Source organism: Stegodyphus dumicola, chromosome 4 (assembly GCF_044657685.1).
Source record: "Stegodyphus dumicola isolate Sdum_Otavi_A_Nest chromosome 4, ASM4465768v1".
Lineage (NCBI taxonomy): Eukaryota > Metazoa > Arthropoda > Arachnida > Araneae > Eresidae > Stegodyphus > Stegodyphus dumicola.
The window spans coordinates 33084933-33102557 of NC_140771.1; the positions used below are offsets into that span (position 1 = coordinate 33084933).

General features: G+C 29.7%; 1 protein-coding gene across 1 annotated transcript in view; it reads left to right on the forward strand.

Annotated features, from left to right (window-relative positions):
* The window catches only part of LOC118188448 (adenylate cyclase type 5-like), a 58035-nt gene that overhangs the window by 24372 nt on the left and 16038 nt on the right, over positions 1-17625 (forward strand). Inside the window, exons 9-14 of the mRNA XM_035358913.2 lie at positions 62-159; positions 276-360; positions 8519-8647; positions 9950-10066; positions 14624-14787; positions 17353-17599. Of these exons, the coding sequence (XP_035214804.1) occupies positions 62-159; positions 276-360; positions 8519-8647; positions 9950-10066; positions 14624-14787; positions 17353-17599 (840 nt within the window). The remainder of the gene's footprint in view (positions 1-61; positions 160-275; positions 361-8518; positions 8648-9949; positions 10067-14623; positions 14788-17352; positions 17600-17625) is intronic.

A 17625-nucleotide genomic window follows, 5' to 3' on the forward strand; every position in this document is an offset into this window, starting at 1 on the left:
ACAATGTATTAAAATTATTTTTAATTCTTAATGAATAAAATTAGTTTTTTCCCCCAAAAAGTATATGAAAGAAGGAGACAAAATGCTGTCAACTTACTTCATTTGTGCTGGTTTCATGCAGTTATTTATCTTGATTATACAACTAGTGATATTGCCAATGTGAGTAGATATATTTCTATGCTTAATTTATTTTTATTAAAAGAGTTGATTGAATAAATTATATTGTGTATTTATTGTAAAAGTTGGTATCATTTCTGTGTATGCATCTATTTCAGATATTGGCTGCAGCTAATGTTTCAGTTTTGTGCTGGTCTTATGTTATTACTGATAATACTCACAGTTGAAGCTCCAAAAAGTTTGGTAAATATTATGTCTCTCGTGTTCTACCTATATCTCTCTGTGTGTATGCAAGATAAAAATATGTAAACCAGCTTGATAATTCAATTTAGCAGTAATCTTTTAATTTGGGTAGCTCTGCTGTGTATTCTAAAAGTACTATTAGCTTTTCTGGACTGCACCATTTCTAGATTAATCCTCACATGGCTTGCATAATGCTGATGATATAGCAGATTTGGAACCTAAACTCAAAATTTCGAGAACTAAAACCTTTCTAACCTAAACCAAAACCTTTTGTCGAGCTCCCCTGTTAGATAATTGCACACTTTAGCTTCTGTCTGTGTGCTGCTTAGATGCAACTTCGCTGTGCTCGCTTCATATTACAACAATATCAAAAACGTAAATGTTCTGGAAATAGACACGATTAAAGTGTCAAATGAATTGTGACCACAAATATCAATTTAAATAAAAATGGAATTTAATTCATATAAACTGCCAAGTTTCCTAGTCATTAAGAATTTAACATTCTATGCAAGCAAAATTCTTCCTCTTTAGTATGCCATCATATATATGATTCTCTCTTTTAAGATAATTCTACTAAAATTAATCTTGGGAGATAATATAATCAATATTCTTTAGTAAATAAATTATTATTAACTTATTAATTTGCAGCAATTGCGCAAGTAGTAGAATCACTCGATTTCACACTAAGTGAATTTAAGATCATACAACATTATATATATATATATATATATGTATGTGTGTGTGTGTGTGTATTGAAGGACCAAAATATTATGACCATTCCAATGAAATGAAAAGATGTATGTGAATTTAAATGATTTATCAAATGAAAGTAACTGTAGGCGTTTACTGACACATAATCTCCCTTGTGCCTGAAGTTAAAGACTCCTGAATGCTGGTAGTTCATCTGAAACCAAGTGAAAATAATGGCTGCATGGTTGATTTTTATCATTTTACCTATGTGTGACATGAATTACAAAGCAACTTTCCACTGTTATCCTCTGTTATCCTTGGGCAGATAGCCTTATGGGCTTTGCCAAAGTCAATAAACTTAGCCTAACCTAATCTAGTGACACACGCAAAACTCATGTCAAGTGTAAATAAAATCAGTTACTGAGGTGTGTTATCATTATTATTCATCTTCTTCAGGGATAAAAATATCAGCAGGTTTAAACAAGTTTAATAAAGGAAAACCAAGTTGAGATGGCCATATTACTAATGCCTTCAAAAGTGATCTAGTCTGAGACTGGAAAAACTATGAAGCCCTAACAATGGAGTATATTAAAATAAAGAATACCATTCTGGCATGTTTGGGCCAGTAGAAGGGTATACTGCAGACTTGGCCAACCCAAATGGTTTCACAGGCCACTTCAATGATGAGGAATGTTACAGCAGACCACATTTTAGGTAAACATGCTTTCAAAAAAATGCAATGCAAATACAGAACAAATAAAACTTTATTGTTATACTATGTTTCAAATGTAATGAATCTCTGTGATCCTTAAATAATGAGGTATTTGTTTATCCTTTCTTTTCACTTAATTTTTGTAAATTAAGTGTATTTTTTTGTAAATTAAGTGTATTCTGTATTTTTGTTCAATGTTGCATATCTTAGCTGGTTTTCTAAACTGTCATCAGTTAACGAAGCACAGGATGAATTCTTAGTACATTTCATTTAGGGGAAAAAAATAACATATGTGTATCCAAAAGCACTTACAGTGCATTTTTCGAAATATCTTATGATGGAATATCTCTCAAATGTTATCTAAGTGTTGTATTGCAAAAATTTATTTTTGACATGGATGCAAAAATTTGCTTCATTTCGTTGTTGCACTGTAATTCAGTTAATGCCATTTGCAGATTTTCAGGAATGCTATTCACATCAATTTGAAATGGGCCTGAAAGTATTTCAAACATTTTATCATATTTTGTTAATTCTGAAAAATGATTATCAAATGCTGTTGTAAGTTTCTTTATTTCATTAGCATATTTTGGGAAATTATTAAGTTTGCTTTTTGGGAAGTTATTTAGCAGCAGAAAATACTGAACATTATTTTTTCTAAATTAGCAATAAAAAAACATTAATTTCTTTTTAAAAGTTTTGATGAAACTACAAGCATTGATTATTAGATTATCTTGCTCTTGCAAGTCCTTATTTAGTCAATTAAGTTTTTCCTTGACATCCATTAAAAACATAGGTCTAACAACCAATCATCATTGCTTAATTCAGAAACAGATTCTTGTTTCTCGTTCATAAACATATCTATTTCCTCCTGTAAATTTAAAATTTTTTTCTTAGCCATCTAGCATTAGTAAAATATGTGATATCACCATATTCAGAAGATAATTTGTTAAGGAACTCTTTGAATTGCCAATGCTGAAGAGCATGTGAGTGAATGTAATTTACTGTTCTTATAACTACTTAAATAATGTGATTCATGGATAGTACCCAAGCACATAAATTTTGTTGACATATCAAACAGTGAATAATAAAATATCATTAGTGGTAATGCCTCTGCGATCTAGTTTATTCGTAAATAATTTTGCCACTCCCTTGTTTTTATCTGCAAAAGCAGGTACTTTGTCCGTTGTTAATCTTAACAGAGCCTCAAAATTTAAACTATTTTCAACTAAATATTTTTCATTTTCCTGGAAAACATAATCTCTTCTAGTTGTGTTTTTTAAATTTAAAAGACTGAATATTTCTTTGTCACTTGGAAGGAATCATTCACACCACAAATAAATATCACAAGTTTAGATATGTCTGAGATATCTATATTTTCATCAAATGCCAAAAAATGTGCTTTGAATTGGATAATTTTATCTCGCAAATTACTGCGATTACAGATGAGGTATCATCAATGTGACAATGTGTAGTTTGGCATGAAAGATTGATACTTGAAAATAATTTGCTTCTATAAAGCAAAACATCTTTTGTAAGGTAGATGGTTATTATAATAATGAATCAAACATCATTCGCTTGAGCTTTCAGATGCGATTTAAAAGCAGTTAACTTAAATGCCTTTAACCTGATGCCTTTTAATATTATATTCCTTAAGTACAATGACTGTCTCTCTACAAATTCAAAACATTAATTTCGAATTTTGCTTTCTGCAAAAATAATCCTTTCCCCAACTATCATTAAATTTTCTGTTTTCATCAACAACATTTCTTTTCTTAGAATTAATCCTTTTATTTTTTTGTTCAATTTCGATTCAAAGTCCTGTTAAAAATACTAGTATTTAATAACTTCTTTAAGTTTAATGCAAACACTTGACAATTTATAATAGCTTTTATCAATTTAACATTTTATTAAATTCTTACTAATTTTTAAATGTACTTACATCAGTAAAAATGTACTTACATCAGTAAAAATTTACTTACTTAAATAAATTTCAGACTTCCTTTGAATGTCTTCAGATGCCACTTTAGTTCAACTATCAGCACAACTTGCAAAAAACTTGACAAGCAAGTCCACCACCCATCAACAGCGGCTCGACAACTATCTCGCACATGTGGGAAAATATATTAAGGCTGGATTTGCTTTAACCTGGTTCGACAACAGCAGTATAACGCAGTATATAAAATGGTATATTTTGCGCATACACAAAAATGTATTAGAAATTTAACTGTCTACTGTTAAAAAAGAGAGATTTAAAACAGAGATACCAGAATGAATTAGAAACTCATTTAAAAAATCTCGAATTGAAATAACTGGAGTGTAGATGAGAAATGGAATCTTAAAAATGACTGTTATTGAAATTGGCAACAGAGTCTTAGGAAGATCAAAAAAGGAAGTGAGTGACGACTGGTTTTATCAAGAATGTAAGGCTGCGTTTGACCTTAATAAGGCACATAAGAATATGATTTAAAAAAAAGCATGCTAGATTAGCTGTTGACAAATATAAATGTGCTAGAAAAAATTTTTTAAAAAGACTCACCATGGTAAAAAGAGGAACTTTGAGGAAATCTTCTAAGAGATGTTGAACACCTTAGAGGAGTAGAGGAAACCAGAACTTTCTGTCATGAAATCAGAAATTTTAAACATAGAACAACACTTTATAGAGGAAAAGACGGTTCTATTTTTAGTGTTAAGAATGACATTCTACAGAGATGGAGGGAGCACGTGAATAGTGAAATAATACACGAAATAGTGAAATAGCAAGCAAAAAATTTAGGGCCTATTAATTGAAGCCTAGAGCTTTGTGAATTTGTGAATAGGTGAATCATGCTATAAAGAAATTAAAAAATAGATCTTCTGGGCCAGAATGTATTCCTTCAGAACTATTAAAAGCTGCAGAATCTAGTTGCATTCTTCTAATCAAAAACTTAATTGAACTCATCTGGGATTATGAAACACTCCTGACAGAAGGGAAACCTAGTTCTGTCTGTTTGATACACATAAAGGGAGATGTGCTTCATTACAGCAGTTATAGAAGAAATAGCTTTCTCTGCACATCCTATAAAATACTTTTAACTAACTACTCTTTTTAATACACTTTTGCCTTATGTTGATAATGTGATTGGCAATTCTCAGTTCAACTTTAAGAGAGGAAAATTGACTATTGAACAGATTTTTCAACGTAAAGCAGATTTTTGAAAAACGTAGAGAATTTGTAATTGCAATGCATAATCTTTTGTCGATTTCAGAACTGCGTATGATTGCGTTAGTAGAGAATTGTTCATTGAGGCCAAGCATGAAATAAATATTCCAGAAGAACTTGTTGCACTGGTTGTTTTGATTCTTAAGGAAACCAAGATACAAATTCGTTTAGAACGTGACCTTAGGTACAACTTGAGATCAAAAATGGAATGAGACAGGGGGATACATTGGCATGTCTCCTGTTTAATATTATACTTGAAAAAGTTATTAGGGATTATAGAATCAATACTAGAGGAAAAATTTTTAATAAGATGATTCAATAATTGGCTTATACAGATGATATCTTCATTGTTGCCTGAACTGTTTCTGCTCTTAAACAGGCATTTGTGTCATTGGAAAAAAGGCAAAAAGATTTAACCTTTCTATTAATGAAAATAAGACTAAATATATGTCTTGTTTAAAATCTGACTAAACACTTAGTCATTTAGAATTAGTAGCTCCAAATTTTAAAAATTCTACAATTTCACTTTTCAGGGAGCGAAAATGAATTGTAAAAATGAGATAACTTCTGAAATACTTAAAAGAATCTCTGCTGCAATTAGATGTTTTCGTGGTATTAAGAGCTATTTAAAAATCCAGCTTTTTCAAGTTAAAAACTAAATTAGTTCTTTACAAGCGTCATATAAGATCTATTTGACTTACGCATCGGAAGAATGGGCATCGATTCTACTTGATCAGGAAGCTTTGGGGATTTTTGAGGAAAGGACTTGCATACTTAGTGGGGTCCATGCAAATGGATCCTGAAGAAGCAGATCTAATTTAGAGCTATACAAAATCTATAGGCTACTTGATGTAGTAAAATTTTTGAAACTCCAGACACTTGAATAGACTGATCATCTGGGGCCAGAATGTAAGAAGATAGGTGTTATAAGAAATTTTTCTGGCTATTTGCATGGAAACCAAACCTCGAGGTAGACTCGGTAGATCAGGCATTGGGTAGGTGGTATGAATCGATTGTGTTGAAAATGACCTAAACATTATAAAGGTCATAAAAAGTTACCAAAAGCAGAGGTGCCTGGAGAAGGCCAAAGCCCACCCTGAGCTGTCGAGCCAGTGAAAAAGAAGAATTTGAACATCCCATTACATCATTTAACATTCATTCTTGGCAACAAAATCGACTCTAGAAATATGTATACCACACTCAATTGTTTAGTACTTCCTCAGCTGAAGTATTAACTGATTTTTTTTCTACCATCGAAGAAATTTGCTACATGTGCTAAGACTACATCATTTCTAAAATTTTACTTAACCTTGATGGTATTTGCAGTATATAAAATGGTATATGGTAGAAGGGAATCTGACATTTCTGAAATTTCACATAAACTGTGTAATGTAGCTGAGATTAAAGTTCAGCAAAATTAGAGGAAATTTTCTCCTCTTTTAAATTTATTCAGTCATCACTAAATTTTAATTAGATTGTGTGAAATAGGGAAAAAATTGTTATGCTCTTTTTTTGGTAATGTAAACTCAACTTTGTAATTTGATTTTTTTTTTTTTTTTTTTTTTTTTTTTTTCTAAATATTTTTGCTGTTTTTGAAATGGATATGAGCAGAAATTTCGTTTCAGAACGAGTCTAAATTCATAGATGTGAAAGAAATCTCATACCAAGGTACACAAAAATACATGCATGCATATTACCAAAGAAAGATTATCCCAAGCATAAAAAAATGTGGTTGTCAATGAAAACCAGAGTGCTCTTTGATAGCCTCATTTGTACTACTACTTTGAGCACTAATATTTCGAACTGGGTGGTAATCTCTTTCATAAATCTTTATTATATTCTGCAAGAGAAGGAAAATATAACTAAAATCAAAAATAAACAAGACATTTTTATCATTAGTCTGAACACAGTGACAGTAGATGTCTTGGAAATTTATTGTTAAATCTTCTAAAACACTTAAACATTTAGTTCATTTAGTCAAAATCTTGTAAATGTGTTAATCTAATATTAAATATGCGAAATTTCAACAATATTTAAAACAATTCTTTCGAAATTTTAGTGATTATAAGGTTTGTGACCTTTTCGAATACTCCTTTGAATTGACTAATTTAGGCATTAAGTTGTATACACTGGCTTTGTGTTAATTTTGAGGGTTCAGATTTTGTTTAACATTGTTAGCTTAAAAGGTATTAATAGATTTTTATATATTAGATTCATGTTAGAGAATAAAGATTCAAACTTATAACAGTTTAATTAAATAATCTAGTACAGTACAAAGTCTTTAATCCAGAATCGTCGGGACTTCGAAGATTCCGGATTATAGATCATCAATTTAAATCTGGTAAGATGGCATGCAGAAATTATAAAATTAAAAATATGAAACCGTAATTTCTGAAATAAAGAAAAATTATGATCTAAAGTGTATCAAAATTTACGAAAAAAAAAAAAAAAAAGGCTTAGTATTTCTTTACTTTATAAGACATTTCTTTCAGCGTAAGTTGTAAACTTTTGCTTCGTTTTATGTTCTAATACTTTCTCTTTAATTCTATAAACAGACATAATTTCTTGTTCAGTTACAAAGTTCCGCTGTTCAAGTGCTGTAATTGCTGTGCCAAGAATACCGACTAACTTGTCAATCGAAATTTTTTTCATTTTCACTAACCTCTCTGTCACTTTCTTCATGCCTTTATCCATTTTTTGCAGCAATTCCACTTTTTGTTTGATGGAGATCGAAACATGCTTTCGCTTTGTAGATCCTTTGGCAGCTCCAGAATCAGAAACTCCTTTTGACATAATCAAAAGTTCAAGCTTACTTTTTAAAAAATTGCTCTAACAGTCTGCAAAAAATATTAAGCCGGATCCAATTAGAAGATTAGGAACAACAAAATCTGCAACATTAACTGAAATAGATAATTAGATAATTTTAGCCTAGCTTATACCGTCCGTTATACATTAAATGCGCATGCGTAAACAATACGCATGCGCAGAAAGTTTGTAGCTTTGAGGTCCAGATTATAGATCATTCCGAATTATGGACGTCCGGATTAAAGACTGTCCGGATTGTACTTTCTTGTGAAAGTTTTGTGAAAATTGGAAAATGTATCTATTTGCAAATAAAAAGTGGCCACTCTGAAAAGTATGGTGGTTAACAGCAGATGACTGAATGTCGTGCCGTAAAGTTTGGGTTTTGAATCTTGTAAAAAGCACTGGTATTTTGTGATTGCAGAGGCTTTGTAGGCTGGAAAGCATTTAAATCTTTCAGTGCAAGTGTTATTTGTATAGGTCGATGTTAGGGAAAGAAAAGCACAAGAATCTCAAATTTATTGATCAAAATTGATGTGAAACTTGAGCAAATAATCTTATGTGCTTGCCTTAATTTTATAATTTAGTTTGCATTTATGTGAAAGGTAGTTAGTTGATTGTATTTTAAATTTTATTATAAAATTTTTTATTAAACATTTTTGTCTGAATATCATTCCAGTTGCTAAAACTTCATCAGAAAACTGAAAATGTAAATGTAGTAGAAAAATTTAATTATTGTTGAAAATATATTTCAGGTTGCTAGACAAATTTTTCCTGTAAGGTGCATTCAAACAATCGAAAAAATTATAAATAACAGACGTAATAGCCAATTATTAGCCATGCTTGTCCTTGTCATCACTTTTACAAGTACATTTATTCCAATGGTAAGTAGGTACATGAGCTTTTTCTTTTTTAATTTAGAAGTTTTTTATTTTTACTTATATAAAAAAAAATTTCATGCCTATTGGGCTTTTAAAATGCTGTTACATATAGCATTTTTTAGAAATACTGCCAGTTAATTAATTATATAGTTTCAAATTTAAATTCTCTTCTGTTATCATAAAGTTCAATTTTATAGTTATCAATTACATGTCAGTCAAGACATTCTATTTCTTTTTTATTTGTGCTAGTTTTGTTTAATACTAAACAAATTGGGTGAATGTTGTAATTTATTCAAAATTTTTAATTGCAATTATGGCATCAATATATCTGAATGTATTTGAAAAATAACTTCTGGAACTGATATTCTTTAGAGATACTAATTTAGGTAGATAGTTGGATCCCATTGGAAAGCCATTAATTTGCTGAAAAAAGGAGTCTTTAAACTGAATATGTTATGAAATGGTACACAAATAAAGAAATCCTTCTATTATCTTCAGCTAAAACTGTAAATACATCTGAAAATAATTATGGTAGTTGCAATAGACCGTCATAAATTTCTTCCAAAGGGAGAGAGGTATACAACTTTCCAAAAGTATAGCTTTTAGTTTCTCTAATTTCAAGATTTTGAAGTGTGGTAATTACTGGAAGGTTGCTATTAATAATCCAACTCTAGTTATGATCCTGATTAGCTGATGCTAAGATAATAAAAGCAAATTTTCTTAAGCTTGAGAGCAAAAATGTAATCAATTCCATTCTTAAAATTTCTGATACTGTTTGAAGTAAATATGTTTGAAGTAATATATAGATTTAAAATTATAGAGTTTATTGACTGTAGAGATGATGTTAGTTGTAGTCTTTCTGTAACTAACTGGTTGATTCAGCTTTGTCTGTGTTAGTGAACTATAGAATTGTTTTATCTGCATCACACCTGCATTTTGCAACCCAACTGTTATTAGTGAACTAACTATTAATCAAACGTCCTTGAGATGACCATTCACAGTTTCAATTTTCTTTGAAAATAGTCTATGCGGACCATATCAGTGATGTTTAAAGAGATTATTTATATTCTTATAAATATATACTTTGAGAGGTAATCACTATGAAAGTTTCCACTTTCATAGTTATTCTCTCTGAAAGGTTTGTATTTCATAATGAAAGGATTTTAACAGCTACTGAATAGTTTTTTTAATCATGCCCATTATACTTTATTAGCTAAGAATTCATATTTTACTGAGTTTTCCTGAAAGCCTATGAAATTGTGTTTGTATTATGATATTTTAAATTTATATTATTTTTTGGTGTAGGCAGCACTTGACACATCAGAATCTACACAGTGTTGGGCCAGCCATCAAAACATTACAAAGAATTTCACTATTCATCCAGACTTCTGCTCTGATGTCATATTAGATGGATTTCCATATGTGAGCAATATAGTTTTTAATATTTTTGTGAGATCTTAAGTGTCTCTGGCAATTTGTCCATATTACATGCTTTTCACAATTTGTTATTATATGTACATATAGCATATTAAATAGAGGATTTATAAACTTTGGTATGAGCCTTACTTAATACTGTTATGTGAGATTTATTGTACAATTACTTCCTTTCATTCATAATAGTGGAGTTATTTATGAAGTTAATCCTGCCGCAGTGTGTGAATTGTAGACTAGCACGATGTAATATCACTTATCCCATGCTTTATTTCTGAAGCATATCGCTTGAATAAAGTAATTGTTGCTTTCAACCAGTAAAATTCTTTTGTAACTCTGACAATGTTTTATCTTAAAAAAGGCGTATCCACGAAATCATAATTCTTTATTGATGTACTAAATATCTTATTTTAAGTATTGTAATAATTATTGATATTGATATAGATTTAAAATTATAAATGTTTGTAAATAATTCCAAAAGTTATCACTACATTATACAGCGTCTTTGAATAGACAATAAATAAAAAAGTTAGTAATTTTGTTATTTTGCATTTGAAAATGATTGTGTGTGTGTTTAAAATTATATTAGTTTACATAGAATGTGTTATGACTGTTATATAGGTTGTGTTGTATCTGTTATGATCTAATAACAGATTAATAACATCTATGATGTAAAATATACTCTACACAGTATATTTTTATTTCAGATGTAAAAAAAAAGTATACTTGCATATCTGCTTTCCTTATTTTACAAAAATATGTTATGAACTTTTAAACAATAAATGCTTTCTGTTCCATTTTATAAAATTACTATTATGAAAAAAATCTTCAAATGTTTTGTTTAGCTCATTAATTGCCATTATTTTAATATATTTTCATGCATAAATTTCAGTTCATCTTATAAGCAAATCACTATATAAATTCTGTACATACTTATATCATCCTGAATCATTTTGAGGAAAACTTAATTTTTTGTATCAGTTTAAATGTCGGCTCTTTCTTTATGTTGGTTTAAATATCAGCTCACTACTTATTACAAGCGTACAAAAGTAATATATTTATTTATTAAAATTAAATTAGATTTTCAATTTTAACCTTCCGATGGGGTGCGTTGTCATTTATTTCAGGAGCGAGCGCGTGTCGTAATTTTTATGACAGAATGTTTTGGTCTATTTTTACAGATTTAAACTGTTACAAATGCAAATTGTTTTATAAGAATTAAGAGACAAATTATATTTATATATATACACACATCTCTAGAAATTATTCATCTTTGATTATTTAAAAAATATATATATACTCTAACTACAGTAAAAGAAATTGACAACTATTTATTAACGAGAAAGGAAATTACTACTTTGCACATCAAAAATCTGTTGAAGGTAGACAAGGCAAAGTATAGAAAATTTAAAAAAAAAAAAAAAAAAAAAAAAAAAAAAACTAATCTGAATACTTTATTGCTTTTGAGTCTGTAATTAGCATCTTCATCTTCCAACTATTCCCGTATTTTTGCAAGCAAATGTCGCTTGCAGGTATATATGCTGCACGTAAAGCATTTTATGGATGCTGATGATCATTTCCTTTCTTTTACACACAAACCACAAGTTCCTCATTTCAGTACTTGCTGCTCAGTTGTTTCCTCAGAAGGTAATGTATAATTCATATTTAGAAATATTGAAATATCACATGGCAACAAAGAGATTTTGGCTTGAGCTGTAAGGTGTTCTTTCATAAGACTTAGAGCTAAGATTTTCAAGAAAATTCTTTGGGTTTGTTGATTAACAGGTTTCTTTAGCACGTATAAAATTTGTGCAATTATTCCGGCAATGTTCATGAGACTGTAAAAGATTGCACGTGGCCATCTCCTTGTTATCCGTGATACTGAGTAAGTAAAGGGATCAATAGTGCACATCTTGTCAACACTATTGATCCCTCCTTTCTAGAGTTGTAACCCAAGATAATTTCAGGTTTACCGGTGTCATCATTTGGTGTGTCATGCGGTGTTGAAAGCAGTATAAAAGCTTTGATTTTGCGAGGAACATACAAAACAAGAGTTTTCTTTTTGAAAGCCAAATATACTAGATCTAACTATCCTGTTTTTACATAGCAAACTAGTTACATTTCTGCAGGAATTTTCGATTGGAATAACTAGTCTTTTTACAACATTTAGTGGAAAATTTGAAACTGCATATGATCCATTTGGTTGTGATCTACAGGAAATTTCAAGATTATATGTGTAAAATGTCTTTGTATCACACAGAGCATACATTTTTATTCTACATTTTGGAGGTTTACTGGGGATATATTGGATAAACTGTCAACGACCACGAAAAGGATGAAACATTTCAGTATGAGCAAATTCACTCATACTGTAGCAGTTCCTTAGAAAACTGTCAAAAATTTTTCGTATAGCTGCTAGTTTTTCTATTTTAGACCTGTTTTTTCTTATTGTTCTGTCATCAAATCAAAGACATCTTGTTAGAAATAAAAATCTTTTGTAACTCATGACTGCCTTTGCAATTTGCAGTCCTGTGCCATCGTTTGTAAGTAACTCCTTGACATTGGCATGATATACTTTTTTTACTCCTATCAAATACAATAATAAAAAATATGCCATCATTTCATATCTTGTAGTATCCTGGCAGTCTCTTTCTCTTGAGTAATCATGTTCCCTTCTCGGATTACTTACATATTGGTTTGTATATTTCAAAATTTCATCAATCATATCAACATCTATTATATTCGTAAAAGATCCTGTTTCATCATCTATATCTTTTGCAAAACTTTTCATGCCAGGAAGAACTTTGTGTAATGTTAAACTTTTTAGTTTTGGGGGATTTGACATATTGCATTCTATGCCATCTAGTAATTTTGCATTTGCCAATATAAAAGTCTTCATCTTCGGGTGATTCTTCTTCATCGTCTTCAGACATAAATTGCTCAGATTCACTGCTGATATAATTTACTTCAATATTTTCCTAAGATCACTGTCACTGTTAAAAAACTTTCCCGCATCAGTCATTTTATTTTCTTCATCAGACAATTCTTGAAGGATACGTGAGATATCTTCCCATTTTACAGTTTTGAGGCCATATTGCCAAAAATATATGAAATATTTAGTTTTAAACTTTGTGCAATTATTTAATATCTCAGTATAATATACATAAAAACATTGTTATAAAATCAAAACTCTAAAAGAAGTAAAAAGGATAATTATTAACTATACTAGCAAGAGCAAGTGTGCTTCACAGATTTTACAAACGAAGTACAATACTGCATAAAACTTACTTGAAAACTGAAACTTGACCTTGGAAACAAGATTAACTCATTTCATCTCAAAAGGATGGAACGCATAGAAGAATAGCAATGATCTGCAGACATTTTCTACACTGTCCTGTGTTTTATGATATAGCAGGTTTGTCATTAAACTTGTGCATTTGTGCTTGATGGAAGGTTAATTTAAACTAACCTATTATAAAAGTTTTGAAATGTCTTAGTATGAACTAAGGTAACTATTAATGTAGATTAGTATGCTAGTCAGAGACTTCTAGATTATTTGCATTTTGTATTACTTGCATATTAATCTGCCATAATTTAGGAAAGAACTTATGAAACTTCAATTGTTTTATATAACTTGCTATGATTTCCATTTTTAAAATGTGTGTGCAGGTATTTGTTTAAACTGTTGCTAATATTAGAGATCTAACTTTTTAAGATGAATCACAAAAGTATATTTATCCTCAAATTTGTACTAACTTCAGTTATTTATTTAAAATGCAAAATATGCACAAAAAGTTAATAGACCAAGATACTAAATGAAAACTTTAATTAAGATTTTCTGAAATAAAGTTTAATAATATTGGTATCATAATTAATAATATAAAAATTATTTCACTCTGTTTTACTTAACTGTTTGAGTTCCAAGCAGCGTGATTGGGCTGTTGAGATTTTATGTCAAGAAAACTGTACATTTTGAATGTTGTGAACATCTGATGGTACACTTGATGTTAATAATTAAATCAAGTGCACATCAATATAAAATAAACAAAGCACAACCGCGCCGCTTGGTATTTCTTAACATAAAATAAAACAAATGCTGTTGCGCTGCTTGGATCTTTTCATACTCATTTAGAGAAAGCACGGTTGTGCTGTTTTGGATTCTTCAACAGTGTTTTTTCAGTACCCCCTGGGACTCAAGCAGTTAATTTAATTCTATTTTAGTTTCATTTATCTGTAATTTTAACATAAACCATAAACTCTAATCCAACCACTAAAAAAAAGGGGGAAAGGGGGGACACTTAAAAAATGTGTTGTTCCTTATGATTTATATCAATTCTGCTGTCAAAAATGCTATGCTGTATGTTTGATTGTTTGATGACAAAAAATCCCATTAGCTTGCATGTGTTATTGATCTTGGCCAGTAAACTAATGATAAATATTTTAATATTATGGAAATCAAATTATATGTAACTAACTATGTTGCTTTTGTTAAGACCACCTCTATCAAATTTATGTATCTATCTATATATATTTATGATATTATTTCAGAACATAACATTCTGCATGATGCTTGTGATGTTATCTTGTGCAGCTTTCCTTGTTTTGACTACTATACAAAAACTTCTCATCTTGTTGTTAGCATCATTTGTATTCTGTTCCCTTATTCTCCTGACTCATGTAGATTTATTCGATCTCTTTGACATAGTACACAGGTAAATACATTTTACTGAAAATATTTTATTCTTTAACTTAAATGCATTTTGAAGCTGGATGGATTTTTTTCATTTTAGTTTAAAGGTTAATTAAAAATAGGGATGGGACATTCAATCAAACCAAACCTTAAAAAAAAAAAAAAAAAAAAAAAAAAAAAAACTTGAAATTTTTTTTTCCCATTCAAATCTTCTAATTCTTAATCTAAGATACCGCTAAGCATTTTAAATCAAAACTTTAGAATGGCAAATTTGATTAGCATCCAGTAGGGAGGCGACAATGTTAATGCACTTCCAGTGTCACCTCATACAGTGGAATCTTTATTTTGTGAGAATTACTTTTTCATATGTAATATTTATCTGTATAACCCTTGGAATAATCTTCTTCCCTTTACACTAGTTTTTATTTTAAAAAAATTCTTAAAGTGCTTTTTATGGTTGATCTGTTACTTGAATATCTTTTTTCAAATTACATTGAGAAAGTGGACCTTTACAACCGGTAAATTATGTATTTCATCTGCTAAATTTCATTTGTGTCTTTATCATAAATACAGGTGTGCTTTTAAGAATTGTGTTCTTAAATTTGAAATTTTACTTTTAATTAAAAAAATTTGATGCGAAGTAATTTTTTCTTCTATTTCTTATATGAAAATTTAAAATGTTTGAAAGATTAAATAACATTTTAGGGCTCTGATTTGAGAAAATTTAGGATTTGTCCCATCTCTAAATTAAATTTAGTTCAAATATACATATTAAAATTCATTCAGTGTTTTTATTTTTATTTTAGGGTAAAATCAGTGTTTCCAGTTAAGTTCTAAGTATTGTTGTAAATGTTATAGGCATACTAATTTGGATAAGGTAGGTTACTTGAATATGGCAAAGCACATGTGGGTTCTTTGCATGAACGATGTCTTCGGTGAAGTTTTTCTAAGGAAAACTGTCGAGTATTAATATTACAATAGGGAAAACCACAAAAGCAACTGTGTAGCCAGCCTAATCACCTGATCTTGACGCAGGTCAAACTACTAGTATTCAATGGTTTTAACCATCCAGCCATTGGTGGTTGCATATACTAATTTGGAACAGGGTCTTGCAAAGTTTAAATCATAAATTTTACTGAAAAGGGAAAATATTACCTAAATATGGAGGAATCCATATTTTCCTCCTATCTGTATTTTTCTTTCCGTATAGTTTCCTCCTAACTCAAATTAATAGATTAAAAATTTGTCATCGAGATTAATCACTTTTGGATTACAGAGATAATTTTCCCATGTTTTTCCCAAACTATCACATGACTATTCAGCTTTCTAAGAAATGGACATGAGTCATAATTTGCTTTCTGGCTTGGCATTGCATGCATGCATAAAATGAAGACATTATCGATCCTGCTTCATAGAAATCTGTATGTAAATAGTAATTTTTGTGCTATGCTGTTTGTATAAATTATAGATTTTTTGCTGTAGTCTGCTACAATTTATCAAAATTTTCAAAATGAAATTTGACTTTCTTGGATGTCAGTTTATCAAAATGAAGAAGTGGACTATTTGAATAGGATCAGGGCCATTCCTAGTGAGGGTGCAGTAATACGCAAAAGTACATGAGCGGCTAAAATTGGGCGACCGGACTCTCATGATACCAAGCTTAAATATTTTAAATTCATTAAATTTATTGTAAGTACTTGTCATATATAAGTACTTTATATACAATTTGTCATATGTAAGTACTTAGTGAGTATAAAATAAAAGTTTTATTAAGTTTTTTTTTTTTTTTTTTTTTTTTTTTTTTTTAGAGAGAGGCAATCCTAAAAAAGTATGTGGGCAGTCTATGGCCTAGGATTTAAGTTCATCTTTTGATCATTAATATTCATCTTTTGGAAGGAAATTTTCCTTTTTTATCTAATTTTTGGTTACACAAACTTTTTTAATTAAATTTTTAATAATACAGGATAAAATTCAAATTTTTTCATCTAGGCATTATCTTTTTTTTTTTTTTTTTTTTTTTTTTTTTTAAAAATTGGTTGCTTAGCAAAATATTATTTGGCTCTTGGAAGAAATTCGTGTTTTGATCTGACAGTCTTTTTTTGTTTTTGTTTTTGCAGTAGGGGAAAAAAAGATCATCCATTATTACTTTCACAGCATTTCCATACTTTTAAAATTCTGATTTTCTAAGAGTTTTTGTTTTCTACCTGAATCTTGAAATATTTTATGTTCCAAACAGTGATAGGTAGGCCATATGTTGGACAAACTTGAATTAGAACATCTTTTGGATGTGGTTATTGACAGCTTTTATTCTGAATCAGTGCATTATGATAACTTTTTGTCCAAATATGTATGTTGCTGGAAATGTATTGAGAGAATATATCAATTGTAAAGGGATATTAATTTATGAAATTTGAAATATTATATTTTTTAAATATAACTTTGTTCATTTAATAAAATAACTTGATCTCTTTTACATGAATAACTGATGTCCACTGGTACTTATTTTTTGTTTTTGTATTTCATTAATTGACCTAAATTTTTAATGTCAACTTTCTAGTTAGTGATGTATTTTGATTTCCTCCTTTAGCCCTGATGGCAGTGGTGTTCCATCCAAATATTCATTGACTATTCTGTTACTACTTTTTGTGGGGGCTCTTGTGGCTCATGGCCATCAGGCAGAAGCAACATCTCGATTAGATTTTCTATGGAAGCTTCAAGCATTGGATGAAAAAGAAGACATGGAGCACCTTCAAGCTTATAATCGGAAATTGCTTGCCAACATACTGCCTGCTCATGTGGCTGAATATTTTTTGACAGGAGATAGGAAAAATGAGGTATTTTTCACTCTAAAATTTGTTTA